The sequence below is a fragment of the Hibiscus syriacus genome, unplaced genomic scaffold, assembly GCF_006381635.1.
Source record: "Hibiscus syriacus cultivar Baekdansim isolate YM2019G1 unplaced genomic scaffold, ASM638163v2 tig00111402_pilon, whole genome shotgun sequence".
Taxonomy (NCBI): Eukaryota; Viridiplantae; Streptophyta; class Magnoliopsida; order Malvales; family Malvaceae; genus Hibiscus; species Hibiscus syriacus.
Window position 1 is genome coordinate 1,463,576 of NW_024063082.1, and position 16,861 is coordinate 1,480,436.

The window sequence follows — 16,861 nt, forward strand, 5'->3', positions numbered from 1 at the left end:
ACTTGTTTATATTAAATCAATTAGAAAATTACATAAAAATAAACTATAAATTTATAACATACTAATAATAATTTAAATTTTTTGTTAATAAATACCTATCATTTATAATATATTTCTAGTTTCAAATTTTCAATTAAACTATTCATACTATATAATAAAACTTATTAATTAAAAGATGTTATTTTACTTACAGAGTGAATACGATAAAGTTGAAGAAAGTACATGATAAGATTATAGTTTACAAGTGATCCATTAACTAAATTATTTATTATAGTTTATTACGGTGAAAAGACATTTACGATAATTAACAGTATAAAAAGCCATAATGCTGAGATGTTCCAATACGATATGAAGAGTTGATACTGTAAAATACTCATGAAAAATTGACACGAATGCACTTGAATGATAATATTAATTAGGATTAAGAAAGAATCAATTATTGGATATCTCACGTGCCAAATTAAGATATTAATCCCACGTTTAAACTTTGGTCTCACGTCATTGGCCCATTTAGTTCCGTGATGCAGAAGGTTAAATTCATCACAATATATGGAAGTAAATAATATTACATTCTCAAAATTGAAATCTAGAAGTAAATTACATTACATTTTGTTACAAATTTAAGAATTAGAGGGATAGAGAGTCACTAATGATTCTTTGATTGCCTCTGTCAGGGATGACTTAAGGGGACGATTGAAGATAATTGTTTCTTTAAAATTTAAAATTATCGTATATTTTTAAAAATATGTATTTTCTGTTAAAATTTTATTTTTATCTATAAAATTTTATAAATTTATTTCTTTTAATTTTTTTTCAATTTTATTTAAACATAAAATACTACGTCCCTTTTTGACGTAACTGTCGCTTTATAAATTGCTAGATCTGCTTTGAAAAGTAATCTCTGGATTCCCCCCCCCCCCAAATTTCGGGCATAAGCATCCCGCAATCTAAACTCGTCGATATTAGAATTATCCAACTGTTCACTACCATACCTTTGCAAGGCATCTAAGATTTAACGTGACATACCAGTTTAGATATAAGCACTTAATCAAATTAAATAAAAAGAATTTGAGTTTAATGAGTATTATTTTATCATTTAAACTTTATTTTTTTTCTCAAACCAAGTTTATTAAACTCAGTTCAACTCTAATCTAATCAAGTTGTTATGGTTTTTAATAAACAATATTAATACTTCTGCAGCAGAACCAAGCACCTTTCCATGAAGATGTTGAGACCTTCAATAGACATTGATATTATAACCATAAACCTAAAGGCAGCGAATCCAACTATCTGCCTCTTCTCCCGCCAATGCTCATAGATTGCTCTGATTACTTCCATGGACCAAACTCCAGCCATGTGCTCTTGTATTTCATCAGAATTAAATTCATGGAGTATATGCACCCTTCTCAAACATTTCATCATCAAATTCCAACGAGCTGCTGCTGACATCACTCTCTGCAGATCTATCAATTCCTGAAATCCACTCATCATCATTATTATCCAATTCCATGTATAAAAAAGAACATCATCTTCGACCCGCCGTGAGTACTGGAAAGAACTGCGAACAAATGTCACTTGTGTTGTAAAACATAAATTTTTTCAACCGCACGAACATTTCAGTTGTAGTCCACTTGAAAATGATTATCTTTATAATTGTTTTATAATTGAATGTTTAAAAGATAAATTTATTAACATTTAAGTGACCGTGATGTAATTTACCCCAAATTTAATGCAACATAACGACCCGAACTCTAAGGTTTAGTTCTTTCCCCCGGTTCGGGTGCATCGGTCGGTGCTTTCGAATTGCCTTCGCATTTCCCCGCTAAAGCACCCGAAATTCTTCGCTTTTCAATTTCACCTATCAATAGCCTTCTCGGATTGATCGTTGCATATTATTAGGCATTTTTATTGATCTCGCTCTAGATCTCGACCTTCAATTTTTTCTCCCAATTGAGGTCGATCTGGAATAATACTGTGTCAGATCTCTCCAGTTTGAAGTAAGAATATTTATCTATATCCCTATTTTGTGTTTATTTGCAAAGATAATTGAGGGAATTGAGTTTTTTTAACTAAAATCTTTTCCATTTTCTTTTTTTTTTTCCCTCGTAGAATCAGGTATTATATTAGGAACTTTATTTATTTACCTTTTCAAAGATCGTGGAGGTTAATAAAAAAATGCCTGTAAAGCCGGCACAATCGTCATTTAGGGATCGGACGGAAGAATTTCTGAGCGTAGCGGAGAGGTTAAAGAAGTCGATCACGTCTGGACCGAACCAAAATGGGCCGAGTAGCAGTAGTTCGAGACCGGAGGACAAGAGAGCTGTGGTTGCCTATCAATCGGAATTTAATAGGAGGGCTTCTAAGGTTGGATTGGGGATTCATCAGACTTCGCAGAAGCTTTCTAAGTTAGCTAAATGTAGGGATGGCAACGGCCGGGTTCGGGCAGGGTATTGGTCCCGTTCCCGTCCCGTTTAAAAAATATGTACATGTCCCTGTTTAAAAAATCGCGGGGATTTAAACGGGGATCCCATCGGGTAATCGAGAAAAATCGTGGGAAAACGAGTATCTCGTTTAGCATAATCGATTATTTAAACGGGTATCGGGTCGAGTATATATATTTAAATTAAATATATAAATATTATTATATATATATATATTAATTTAAATTAAATTTATTAATATTATATATATATATATATATAATAATTATTTTTAATATTTATCGGGCCGGATATCAGGTTGAATAATTGGGTAATCGGGGCGGGGATTACTAAACCCGTCCCGTCCCCGTTTAACATAAACGGTTTTCTCTGTCCCCGTTTAATTCGATTTTCGATTTTTCCCGTCGGGTTCGAGTTTTTTTGCCATCCATGTAAGTGTTTATAGCTGCTTCATTTACATTTAGAATGTTCGTTTTTATTTTTTTTAAAAAGATGAAGGTAAGCCAAGCACGGGTTATTTGAAACCTGAAATTTAGCTTCTCAGGTGCGTAGCTTAGAAATTTATGAGCTCCAGAGAGGAGTGACAGATTTAATGGACTTATGGGATGTGCAAAAATGAACTTCGATACTTGAAACAATTCTCATTAAACAATGTTTTGAATAATATACTTGATCATTAGAGTTGAATTAACAACTGCTAGAACTTGATCATAAGGGCAACTCCAATCTTGGTTGTCTTGGTTTATATTGTATTACTGTTGTAGCCGAGCTTGATTAAATCCAATGTGCACATCTGTCAATGATGGATATCGAAGAAGACAAACAGACTAGATACTGATACGAGTTTATTGTTGCCGTTTTTCTTACCATAGTTACTATGATCCCACATGTTTTCCATTCAGTATCATAAAAAAAATCCCACCTACTTTGCAGTGGCCAAGAGGACTTTTTAATGACCCTACTATGGAAATCCAAGAGCTCACTGCAGTAATAAAGCAGGATATCACTGCCCTTAATTCTGATGTGGTAGACCTTCAGCTTTTCTGCAATTCTAGAAACGAAGGTGGTGTCTCCAGTGACACATCTAGTCATTCAACCACAGTTGTAGATGACTTGAAGAATCGCTTGATGAGCGCCACAAGAGTTTAAAGATGTCCTCACTATGCGAACAGTGGTAAGGCTGAGTTTTTCAGTTTGTTTGCTCACTGAGTTAAATTGATCCATTTTACTATTTCTTGTAGTAATTTCATTTGGAAATCATTCCCATGACAATCAGCAGTAATTGAATTTCCTTTTCCAGAATTTAAAGGTTCATGAGAATAGAAGACAGTTATTTTCTTCCACTGCTTCAAAGGATTCTCCAAATCCTTTTGTACGGCAGCGCCCCCTGGCTGCCAAATCTGCAGCCGGAGCTTCAAACAACCTTCCACAATGGGCTAATGGATCTGCATCTTCATCTCAGTTGTTTCCAAGGTAACAACTTATTCTGATATTTTGCTCTTAACCTCATTAAACGCAGAAAATAATAGAGCACTTATTTTTCGTAACTTCCTAGTCCATTTAATTATAACTTGTTTTGTGATACTCATGGATAAATTCTTAAGATTTCCTCTTGTGCAGTTTTAGCAGTTAATGATTGGCGCATATTGTCCTCTTTTGTGCCACAACTGTATTTTCTTGTTTGCTTTTTATGCAGTACCATGTACTCGTGATAGTTGAATGTTGCGCATTTGCTTTTATTCTTCATACCGTTTTTTTTTTACTTTAAATATTCATTTCTTTTTCTATCTTTTTGGAATCAACTAGTGTTGACTATTTTTGTTCTAATCTAATTGGGTTGAACTTCTTATTTGAACCATATCTACTTGAAATTCTGTATGATAGTGAAACTTCATTTTTGGTTTTTAATTGAATAGAAAGAATGATAGGGAGAATCAGCCATTGCTTCAGGAGCAACAACAACAAATGGTTCCATTGCAAGACAGCTACATGCAGAGCCGAGCTGAAGCTCTTCAAAATGTAGAATCCACTATTCATGAGCTAGGCACCATATACAACCAGCTAGGCACTCTGGTTTCTCAGCAAGGATAGCTATCAGGTTTTCTATATAAGGAGCTTTGTTTTTCATATATATATATATATATATATATATATGAATTTATTTATTTTTGCTAATAGCAGAGTTTCACATAATTGCATGATTGTGCTAGAAACAATGATTGAATTCAATATCGACAAAAAATAATGGTGCCTGCGTCATGGCATTTAAAATTATGTGGTAATGTAATTGTTACCAACTACTAGTTGGTATGAGGCGCTGAGTCCTTTAAACAATGTCCGATGTTTGGATCCCGACGTTGTAAATGGAGCAAACTGGGTTGGGAGAGAGTCGTCCCCATAATATGCATTTCACATCTGTAGTACCCGATCCTGATTAGTCAGTCAATAGGTCAGATTCCGATGGTCATACAAAAAAATGTGATTATTGTTTTTCTGATTGAGTACTTGGGAGAATTTGAAAATCCATTTGTTTTGCGTTTCTTGTATTTTTTGGTAAAGTTTGGCATGAACATGTTTGGCATAAACTAAACAACAGGAGGTACATCTACTGTTTTCCAGGCAAACTAATTAGTTTTCCTGGAACCAAATATTACAATTCTTATTTGGATATTAATCATTCCCTCACACGAGGGATTTGGTATACAAATTAGATATATACATCCCATTCGTGGTGACTGTTAAAAAGTTACAGATAATTTGCACCAATGCAAAACAATTTTACCTGTATGAAGAAAATGGCAGTACAAGTATTGCGGTCTGAATCATTTGACTGAGCTATAAACCACCGCTGATTGGACTGATATATTCTCTACAGGATTGATGAGAACATGGAGGGAGCGCAGGGAGCAGCATATCGTCTAACAGGTGGCTGATGATCAAGATATTTTTTGTTTTGATTCTTTTCCTCATGTTTTTCCTATTCTTTGTAGCATAGTTAATAACCGAGTTTGAACCCAAAAAACCAGACTCAGCCGAGATTGAAAAGAGAGAACTGAAAATGATGATGCCTTTTTCTTGATTGCTCTATACTTTTCATATATACAATCTTTCATTTTGCTTTAATCCACAATCCAGTCCTGTTGAGTTGTGATTGGGTCCAGTTTGGTTACTGTGACGTGTACGTACCTTACCATATTGTACAAGTACGTGTAAATTGTGTAAGGTATTTGAAAACGAGAATGGCCGAGATTGAAATTATTATTATTGTTATTAGTAATTTGGGTGTTATTTGACAGAAAATCTCCTAATGTGCCAACTAAACCAATTGCGAACGGAAAACGGTGGCTTAGCTTAGCTTTGTTCAATACACAGCGGTTGGCTGCTTGGTATTTTGCCCCCTGAATACCAAGAATGCAGCGGAGCATCATGCTAATAAGGGTTCACTATAATGTCAACCAAATAAAACACTAAAAAAATGTATTATAATTTCAACTTTTAACTGCACAAATTAATAGGGGTTAATTTGGATTAGATTTGTAAACTTATAGTTCAGAAATTAAAGAAGAAATGCTAATTTTGCAAGTTGGGTATTAATAATACATGGATTAATTATAAAATTTATCCAGAGAACAAAATAAAAGTTTATCAAAGGATCAGATATAAATCCAAAACGATGGTAGAATAGAATCTATTGCATTGCAAAAGTAAAGTAAGCGGTAAGAAAGCAAAAGCTGTAAGTTAAAAAGTAATTTCATTTTCACTGTTTTGAAGTCCCCTATACAACATCATCCTTCTGCCTGCTAAAGCCTAAAATTATTGCAAATTCTGCAATTATATGGTATCTTTGTGGGTAATTACATGGTAGTAAATCAATTCCATTCTGACAGCAGATATAACAGTAAGAAATCATACATGTTCAATGCCAATGTGGGTATACAGTAAAAATTAAGAACGGTGACAGTAGAATTCCTGTGTTCTGTGCCTGTCTTGTGAGTCACAGTCAAGTGAGTCTAACAAGCTACATCTCATTCTCAGTCTCACCCCGTAAGACAACCATAAAGAATGGAAGGGACGACCATCCAACACATAAGATGAAAGACCGTCAAACTGTATGCAGCTGGCACGTTCAAATACCAAATTCCAAGGCATCAATATACACATATTATACTACTACTACTTCATATGTATTTTTTAAAATTCCTACGTATTACATTACTAAAATCTTTAAAACACAGAGCTTCTATAATTGTTGCCCATCCTTCTCTCACCTCGTCGATGGTTGTCATGTGCTCCAGAAAGTGAGCTCAAGATGCTGGTTGCGCTTGTCCCCGACATCAAGTCCAATATGTTCTCCCCAACCTCGTTCTTGCAAAGAGGACACGATGCATTGATCTTAAGCCATTTGTCTACACATTCCTTGTGCATGAAGTGACAACATGGCAGCTCCCTCAGCTCATCGTTATTTACGTATTTTGCCAAACAAATGCAGCACACCTATCCAAAATCCAAGCAGTGCCAATAGTATTAGTAAGTATGAGACATGTTCTGAATTATCAAAACGATAATGAAATGAAACACTCACTGCATCTTCTCCAGAGATGGCATGTTTCTTTTCTGTTCCTGCAGCCACGATGCCACCCTCATTTGCACCCAAGTTGATTTCCTTACCATCACTATTTCTACTTTTCTTCACCTTAAACTTGTAAGTAGGCAAAGCCTCAATGGATTCAGGCGTCGCTCCTCTGGCTTGTGATAGATCCTCTCTAAATCCAAGGACAGAAATAATACAAGGCAGGCAACAGCAGATAGTAGCACATAGAATAAAGGGTATTGCATATCCGATACAACTAATAGTAAGAAAAACTATACACAACCTGGAAACAAAAAAGACAAGAAAGATGAGTTCTTGAGAAAAGTACAAATCAGAAGTTAAATGCAGAATATGCCAACCAGCAATGACCATCACTACCTGTACATGTTTGGAGCCTCACCGGCAGATGAATGCCCACCGAAGATCCAGATATTGCCAACCACAAACCAAACAGCAAAGAAGCAATCTAGAATCATTTTGAAGTATTCCACTAGTGTTTTAATTCTGCAGTACAAAAATCAGCTGATTGAAAACTAAGGTGATTATTTCTATACTAGATCAAGTCAGATGATAAGTTCATTGTCTTCTACATATGAGGGGCAGCATTGTAGGGGAGATCCATTAAATCTCACAATGGTTGAGGGTATCTTGGATGCATAAATATAACAAGGGTTGCTCTAACTATTGCTCATTGGCTTTAGGTTGGATGCTCATCTTAAAACTTAACAAATACAACACACATAACTGAGGACAGGAGTGTGTTATTCTCTGCTTATCACCCCTCATTTCGAAATAAGAAAACTGTACCTGGCATTTAACGCACCCATGTTTTGGCCACCTCTAGGAGATGTAGTTGCATTATGATGATCACCCCCATCAGAAGTCCTTGCAACAGAGAGCGAAAAGGATCTGGCAGGGGCATTATTAGGTGCAGAATGGCGATTTTGAGCAGTGTCTTGCTCAGAAGCCTGGTTACGAAAACGATAACGCCAATAAAGAAGAGGGAGGGTCGCTACACATCCAGATGAATAACTTACAATCCATGCAAACAGCGGTGTATGGGGATGCTCATCTCGTGACAAAGACAAGACAACAATAGATGCTACAATCTGGCTCACTGTAAGAATCAATTCAACAGAAATCCACAAAACAGAATTTAACGGACTCCTCCTACGGGAATCTCCTCTCCTTACAGCAGATGAGGTTCTTGAGTTTGTACCACTGGAAGAAAATGTTGAAGGTTGTGAAACTAGCGCTCTTGCACTAGTAGAAGGTCTGTCTGCATGCTGCAAAATATCCGACCCATTCGAAGTTGTTTCAGGAGATAAGTTTGATGAAGAAGCATCATCACTCCTTGGCATGTCAATAACATGTCCACTAAAGTCACTTGGTTGCTCCATTAACAATGGATAAGTGTCGCCTTGATTTTCAGACTGAAGCCCCAAAGAGGGAACTCCCATCTAAGTTCAACACAACCAGAAATGATGAAAGCATGGAAACCTAAAACAAGATTACCAGCTTTATGTACCACTTCTTAACTCTGCTGAGACAATGGGAACCTTTTTCCTTGGGATTTTTCAAGTTCTGATGTTTGACTTAAACTATTTGGCACCATATATGAGGATAAATTACCAATTCCTGTAGAGCAGAGAATGGAAATTCAACTATGTCAGAGTAAATATATCAACCTTTCATCTCCCTTGAGGACATAAGTATACAAGTGTTGCTAAGCATAAATCAAACTGAAAGGGAAAAAGACGTACTGAACCCATTCATTTTTATTGTAAACCCAAAGAAAACCTAAAAACCTTTAAATCCCCACCAAATGAACACCATTGAGTTTGACAATCCCAAGGGACAAGAATTCGTATAAAACCTAAGTATGTATACTTTCTGAAATATAGATGCATAATAACAATGAACATCAGTAAAATCTAATATAAAAGAACGCCAAAAAAACTAACTGATGACATGATAAAACTGGGTAAATGCATAACGCTCATAACCAGAGTCGTTTTTAGTAACCCGCAAACTGTACACCCGCGCATGAAACTAACATGAATTTGACTTAAAGCATCCCATCTCCTTTCTGATAAATGAAAGAATTAAAGACTCACCAGTTCTCTCAGGCCTCAACCGAGCAAATGCTTAAAAAATCTACATATATCCATTTCATTTTTTTTAGTGGAGAGGGGGAAATCCAGATACAGTTCTTAAAAAAACTTAAACTAGCTCAATGATGATAAATGCTTCACTTTCAAAGCAAAGGAAACTTACTTTGCTTAAAGAAGTAAGCTTTTGACAACAGTGGAAACCCCCCTCGCTTCTCAAACGATTACAGTTTTTTTAGCTGTGAAAGAAAATTTTCTTGACTACCTTTACAACAAGATCAAAAATGAGAAAAATTCACGTCCAAAACAGGCCCAAAAATGAAAGAACACTACTAAATTAAAAATCGATAGCAACCCTATTAAGATCGAATCAGCACCATAACCCTTATGAAAAAAACACCAAGTTCCTCGATCAACAAGAAACTCGATTCCTCCTCCTGAGCCGCGAAAGGGGAAAGCGTTGACTAATATCCAAAAAAAGATCAAACCCTAAAAAACTGAGAAGTGAAATCGTACCAGAAAGGACTTGGGGTAGAGAGAAAGCGATTATGGACTGTCGGAGCTGAGAAGTGACCGGAGATGATGAAAACGGCGACGCTAGATGAGTGAACAGGAGCAAGCTGTTTCGGAAGGTGTGGAGTCTAAAGCTGAAGGGACTTTGTTTGTTGGGTTTTTCTTTATTGCGGTGGGGGGATGATTATATTTATGTCGATTTTCTCGATATATCATCGGTGACCAGTAATATTATCGATCTAACATTAGTCAGATTATATTTTTTGATCTAATACCCTTAGCAGTAAAACACGCCCCTTACACCGTGCAATACGATGATTTGGCGTCACGTGGGGTATAGTGCGCCCTCTGCACCGCGTTATACGGTGAGCTGGCGCCACGTGGATATAGCGCGGCCCCTGCAGCGCTGCTATACGCTACGTAGGGGTATAGCGCGAATCAGGTACCGCGCTATACATTTACTCCTAATAATTTTATATAGCGCGGGACAGGTACCACGTTTTGTATAACTTTCCTCGCTATAAATACTATTCTCCGCCGGTTAATTTCTCACATCTCTCCTCTCAACTTATAAATTAATACAACAATTTCGTCAATAAATCAATAATTCTGGCAATCTTCTCATATTTTATTTAAAAATTCGTGCGATTTTTCGTTATAAGGTAATTTTGTTTAAAAAAAAATTATTTATTGTTTATTATGATTATTTAAAAAAAATATTATACTAATTATTTTCAATTAATTTTTGTGTTTGTAAAATTGGAAAGCGGGAGCATACGTCGAAATAGTTTTACGGTGCAGGTAATAATATTAAATTATATTATTTAATTTATTTACGTTGATGTGTAAAAATTTTATTGTATTATATGTTCGTTCATATATAATTTATTAAATCAGGTTTGTTTCATATTTTTTTTCAAATATAATAGTGTCGCACTTTTAAACTCAAATAATGGCGCGACTTTCAGCTATTGTTTATTATGATGGTGAAATTCGAGAAGATGAAACCGGCGTTGTTTTTGTATCAAATGAGCGTGTTAAAATATCATTCAAGAGAAACATAACTTTTGAGGAGCTTATAACGAAGATTTCGAGGAAGATTCATGTTGGAAGTAGTAGAAGAGTGTCGTCGTTGCAGTATAGATTTCCAACATCATTGTTGCCATTAACTTATACAGCGTTCGAACTTTCGAACAATGATGATGTTGAAATGATGGTTGAAGCTCAAAGTAATTATTCAGATGCCGCTATTGAGATGTATGCACATTTTGTTCAAGTGCGTGTTGTTCGGGGTCAATCATTAAGCTCCCACTATGGGCTGACTGAACAAGTTGATCAAGTTGATAGCCCGACGACAGTAATGTGTAATGATTTTAATGCCATAATGGGGAGACATTCATCCACAACTCCTTACGATATGTACCAAGGTAGGTCGATGAACAATCTGTATGGCAACATCGCGTCCAGTTCAAGGGGAAGGCATTCATCTGCAAATCCCTTTGACCTTAATATGGAGATGCCATCAACGCAACCATCTGTGCAGTTTCCATTTGACGCGATGGCTTCAAGTTCTAGGAGGAGACATTCGACTGCGAGTTTTTTCGATCTCAATGTCGATATGCCTTCCAGTTCAAGGGGAAGGCGTGCAAGTAGTATGTTCTTTGACCTAAATGTGGAGAGCATGGAGGAACCATCATCTCCACCAGAATAACCGCTTCGTGAGCCTGGTGCGGATGATGCTGAGACTGGATTGTTCATTGACCCAGAATCACCGCAATTCAACTCCGATGATGATGAAGTTCCAGGAAATGTGGCACAAACTGACCCTCCTGCATACATGTATGAAGCTGATTATGGTGCAATGTACGAGCCAGAATTTGCGGATATGCCTCATCTCGGTGACTATGGGTATTACTCATCAATAAATAATGGTGAGTTATCTTTAGGCATGGAGTTTTCAAGCAAAGAAGAAGCGATGATGGCTATCAAAAATTACAATATTCGTAATTCTGTTCAGTCCAGAGTAGACCGCTCCACGACCGAAAAATATGTATGCTACTGTGTCCAGCGCGAAAACGGATGCAATTGGATGGTTCGCGTATCGAAGAGGAAAAACAACAGATGGGAAATAACAATATACAACGGTCCTCACACATGTTGTGCTGGAGGGGTCAACCAAGATCATCCTAACTTGGACTCTGAAGTGATATGCCAAGCCATCATGCCCATGGTCAAAGCAAGCTCTCATATAGCTGTTGCAGTGTTGATTTCAACTATAAAATTGCAGTATGGGTACACTGTCTCCTATAAAAAAACTTGGTTGGCAAAACAAAATGCCATTGTCAAACTTCATGGCGAATGGGATGCATCTTACAACGAACTTCCAGGTTGGTTTAGGCTGGTGCGAACGTTGAATCCTAAGACAATTGTGGACTTCGAAACCTCCTATGCATACCATAATGATCGAGTTCTTCGCGATCGATGCCAATTCTACCGGGTTTTTTGGAGTTACCCATAGTGCGTTAATGCTGTCAAATTCTGCAAACCTGTGGTCCAGATCGACGAGACTTTCTTGTATGGAAAATACAAGCAAGTTTTATTATTGGCAGTTATCCAAGATGAGAATTGCAACATTCTTCCAGTTGCTTTTGCTCTTGTCGAAGGAAAAGATACAGCTTCTTGGGCTTTTTTCCTCTGAAATTTACGTCCACATGTTATCACGAGGGAAAACATCTGTGTCATTTCAGATCGCGGAGCTGTGATCAAAGAAACAATGGAGTCTTTGGGTCCAATGTGGCAACCACCCTTTGTCCAACATAGGTATTGTCTTCGACACATTGCCGCGAACTACCATGGAAGGTACAAGAATAATGATGAGCGTCAATTAATTGTGCGCATGGGTAAGTGAAACTTAGCAAGTTTGTTATCTTTCAATCGTTTTAATTTTGCAAAGACAGCAAGTTAGTAAGTTATATATTTTTTGATCAGGTTACGAACTACTTCCTCGAACGTTTGAATCAATGTTTCAAGAGTTGCGGGCGAAGAACGAGGAAGGATATAATTACATCAGCCTCATCGATAAAGAAATGTGGACGAACGCATATGATGCTGGATATCGATATGGACACATGACGACCAACATGGCAGAGGCAATCAATTCAACCTTAAAGGGTGCACGTCACTTACCTGTAGCGGCTTTGGTAAAGACTACATATTTTCGTTTGGGACGCTTTTTGCGAAACTTGGGGGACAAGCTTAAACCTGGATGCAAGGCGGTCATGTCTATCACCCTAGATTAGTTGCAGATCTACAGAAAAAAATTATTGCATCAAATGGAATGTTTGTAACAAGCTTCTCTAGAAGGCATGAAATGTTTCGTGTCACAGAGTTACCGCGACCTCTTCAAGGGATTGAAGTTGTGTCGTTAAGAGTAAATCTAAGGGACAGAACGTGCGACTACGGGTTTTTTCAAGCTCTGAAGTATCCATGCTCTCATGTGATAGCAGCTTGCTCGCATACACGTCAAGACTATAACCATTTTGTGGATCCCGTATGCCTATTATCTGAAGTTTTTAAGGTATACGAATTTGAGTTTCCCCCCATAGGTAATGACAAAGACCCTGATGAGGTTCAAGATTGGCTTCCGATTGTACCAAATCCAAGTTTATTGAGGGAGCGTGGTCGTCCAAAATCCAATCGAATTCATTGCGATATGAATATTAGAGAAAGATCTAGACAAGACAAAAGATGTGGGCATTGTAGAAACCCAGGACACACTAGAAAAACATGTCCACTTATGTTGTCATCAAGTAACAATTGATGAGGAAATGATATATTTTATTATCAAATAATAATTCTTCTACTTTAATTTGCATTTACTTTAAGTTAATGTCACTTGATAATCACCGATGAAGATTTAAAAAACAAACACAATCATTAAATTTTAACAAACTAATAACAATAAGTATTAAATGGTAAATGATAACCAAATTACAATAACTGATATTAAATGGTAATAAAAAAAACGAACTAAAATACATTAAAAAAACAAAATAAAGTAAGTATTAAATGAGAAATAAAAAAAAATTACAATTTAACAAAATAAAGTAAATACAAATATAATAAAAACAAAATCTATCGATGCCTGCGACGCGAATATGTTATGCAGGGCGGTGGCTGTCGGTCTTGAGGAGGATTTCTTCGTATCACTGGTTCTGACTCCTCGCTGTCATCATCATCACCATCGTCATCGTCGTCGTCGTCATCTTGCGCAAGTACATGAGGAGCTGATGACGATGAAGTACCTCCATAGAATAAGGACCCTGGAGGTGTATGACTGACTATCCCACCGGCCTGCGAAAACTGGGAAAAGTCATAAAACACAGACATCGCTGAGTGTGAAAATTGTACAAGAGGCGGTGTTTGTGCTGCGGCCATGGGTGATGAGGCTGAACCTGTAACATCCCAAACTATGGGTTAGTGACCAAATTGTAAAGTTTCAGAATTTGGTGACTAAAGTAGAAGAATGGATTAGTTCAATGATTTGTTTGAAAATATTTCCTAAAAGTTGTTAGTAATTATTAAAGGAATTAAATGGTAAAAGGGTCATTTGACAGTAAAGATATTTTATCCCTTTTATAAGAGATGAAAACGTGGAAGATGAAAACATTTTCATCTTCTTCTTCATTTCTTCTTCCTCCTCCCCGTGGAAGCTAAGCAAAGGTGAGTTTCTGATTTCTTGATTATTTGTTGAATTAAAGGTTGGGTTTTGATCATTAGAGGATAACTAAGCTTAAGGAAAGCTTAAGTTATCTTAAAATCAAAAGATAAAAGAGTTATGAAAGATTAAAGAAAATGGGGTTTTAAGTGAATCTTTGGAAAAGAGATGATAAGTTGAATTGGGAACTAAATTTGACTTGTCATCAGCTAAATTAAGAAGTATTAAGTGTTAGAATTGGATTTGAAACATGTGGAAAATAGGGTATGATTCTTGAAGTTCCTAAATATGAGAGGATATTAAGGTTAAAGATGGGATAAATGATTATAAATGAGTTTAAACATATATATGAAAGTTAGGATTATGAAAGGGGATGAAATATGAAGCATTTGAGTGAAGAGTTGATGATTTTCGGGTTCAAAAAGAGGTTTTGGGCAGAGTGCATCGATGCATATTCATAGTGCATCGATGCATCAAGGTTAAAACCCAGAAATTTGTTTGAAGGTGTATCGATGCACAGGTAGTGCATCGATGCACTCTTTTAAAATAAAAACATCGAATGCAATTAGTGCATCGATGCATAAGGCATGCATCGATGCATCCCAATAATAATACAACATCGAATGTATTTTATGCACCGATGCATCAGTAGTGCATCGATGCATACCCTTATTGAAAGAAGAAATTGACATTTATCTTAATCTAAAGAGTGAACCATTAGAGTATATTAGTTATAATACTAATATAGATCTATGTATGATTATGTAGTTATAGAACGTGATCCCGTTCTGAATCAATTGAAGGATTATAATCGAATCAAAGCAAAGCTAAGGTGAGTGCAATTTAATTGTACTTATGTTATCGAATAAATATTGGCTTGTGATGAGCCAGTGATGGAGTTACTATGGTAAGAAGTGACTCCTAAAATGTTATTTGATTTGTGAATGATATGATGCTTATGTGTGTATGAGTACATGATTACATGTTTATGTGAATATGTGATACGATATGAGATTCATAAATATATGTTTATGAGATATATGTTTACACATACATAGGGTATGTGACAGAAGAGAAGGAACATGGGATTATAAGATCAATGATTACACGTATATGTGATACGTGACAGAAAATAAGATATATGTGTTTATAAGAGAAATGATATGATATAAGTTATGTGATTACATGTATGTATTAATACATCTTGCTTGCATTACATGTTAGTGTGATTGTGAATAGGTAGAAAGGAAACAAATGATGATATAAGAATCTATTATAAGATATATGATATGAAATACATGGTTACACATACATGTGGTATGTGACAGAAGAGAAAGAACAAGTGATGAGAAATGTATTCATAATGATAATGCCCATGTGATGTAATATGAGAGCTAGTGGTATAGTTGGCATGCCAAGAGTCGAGGGTATACCTATGTTCTACGGAACATATGGACAGAATTACTTATATCTTTCGAGACATATGGACAATATACCTATGTTCTAAGGAACATATGAACAGTTTACCTAGGTTCTTCGGAACCTATGGACAGTTGCCAAGGATCTTTATGACCTCTGGATAGGTCCTTCGGGACATATGGACTGTTTACCTAGGTTCTTCGGAATCTATGGACTGGTCCTTCGGGACGAATACTGAACTAAGGTTCGGTGCCCATGAGGGAATTGATACGAGCTGTGGTGACAGCATTGGTGCACAACCTCAATGTACTCACATACCTTAAGTTCTCACTAGTGTACATGGGCTAATAAAGAGATTTAAACAAACATACTGAATGTGATATGTATACGATGGGTTTATAAGTGGTTTGAAATGTGTTTCATGAATCATATGATGTTATGTGTGTTTCTTAATGATAATGATAGAGAATATGATAATGATGGTATATGTTTATGTATGCTTTATGTTATATGAAATATTATATGTTTTATATGCCTCACTAAGTCATCGACTTAGCGTGTGATTGTTTCACACGTAGGTTTGGAAAGCGAAAAGAGAAGTAAAGACGAACAAGACAGATCAGTTCTCCTTACCGAATGTCAGATCAGAAGAGAGGTGAATAATATGTATTTTTGTATATAAAGTTCTAGTTGGCATGTAATCAAAAGAATATATTGTATAAGCTCTGAATAGTTTTGTAAATGTTTTGAATAAGTTAAATGTTATAAAAGTTTTAAAATTACTCATTATTTTATACAAATAAATGTTTGAAAAGTCAATGTGACACTTCAGACTCGTATCCGGGTCGGATACGGGTTGGGGTGTTATATTTAATGGTATCAGAGCTACGGTTTAGCCGATTCTAGGCTAAAAACGAAATCAAAAGTGTTTTAAAAAGTGTACATGCCAACACAAAGTGAAAAAAAAATCTGATCTGATAGGGTAAGGAGTGTGTTGTCTTGTTAATAGAGTTAAATTGTTATGTTATATAAGATAAGTGAATACTGAGAATGATTTATGAGATATATA

At 36.1% G+C, this 16,861-nt stretch overlaps 1 protein-coding gene and 1 pseudogene across 4 annotated transcripts; one reads left to right on the plus strand and one right to left on the minus strand.

Annotated features, from left to right (window-relative positions):
- Positions 1 to 1,749: 1,749 nt before the first annotated feature.
- On the plus strand, positions 1,750 to 4,532 carry LOC120162297 (annotated as a pseudogene).
- A 1,768-nt stretch (positions 4,533 to 6,300) lies between these two features.
- LOC120162073 (E3 ubiquitin-protein ligase At1g63170-like) lies at positions 6,301 to 9,806 on the minus strand. Of its 4 annotated transcripts, none has more exons than XM_039172253.1 (7): positions 9,660 to 9,806; positions 8,561 to 8,670; positions 7,840 to 8,465; positions 7,411 to 7,536; positions 7,024 to 7,315; positions 6,710 to 6,935; positions 6,301 to 6,558 (listed from the first exon to the last, which is right to left on the minus strand). In XM_039172253.1, the coding sequence occupies exons 3-7, from the start codon at positions 8,430 to 8,432 to the stop codon at positions 6,479 to 6,481; spliced, it is 1,317 nt and encodes a 438-aa protein (XP_039028184.1). In that variant the 5' UTR covers positions 8,433 to 8,465; positions 8,561 to 8,670; positions 9,660 to 9,806; the 3' UTR covers positions 6,301 to 6,478. The 4 variants fall into 4 exon arrangements, with proteins under 4 accessions (XP_039028184.1, XP_039028182.1, XP_039028181.1 ...); XM_039172251.1 differs by adding an exon at positions 9,310 to 9,408 and having other exon boundaries at positions 7,840 to 8,670; XM_039172250.1 differs by having other exon boundaries at positions 7,840 to 8,670.
- Between the last annotated feature and the right edge of the window lie 7,055 nt (positions 9,807 to 16,861).

Excerpts from the sequence above, each read along its gene's own strand:
- LOC120162073 (XM_039172250.1), bottom strand. The coding sequence starts at position 8,492 with ATGGGAGTTCCCTCTTTGGGGCTTCAGTCTGAAAATCAAGGCGACACT. Across the intron at positions 7,537-7,839 it reads ATGGGTGCGTTAAATGCCAG|AATTAAAACACTAGTGGAAT; the intron begins GTACAGTTTTCT and ends TTTGTACTGCAG. Across the intron at positions 6,936-7,023 it reads CCATCTCTGGAGAAGATGCA|GTGTGCTGCATTTGTTTGGC; the intron begins GTGAGTGTTTCA and ends GATTTTGGATAG.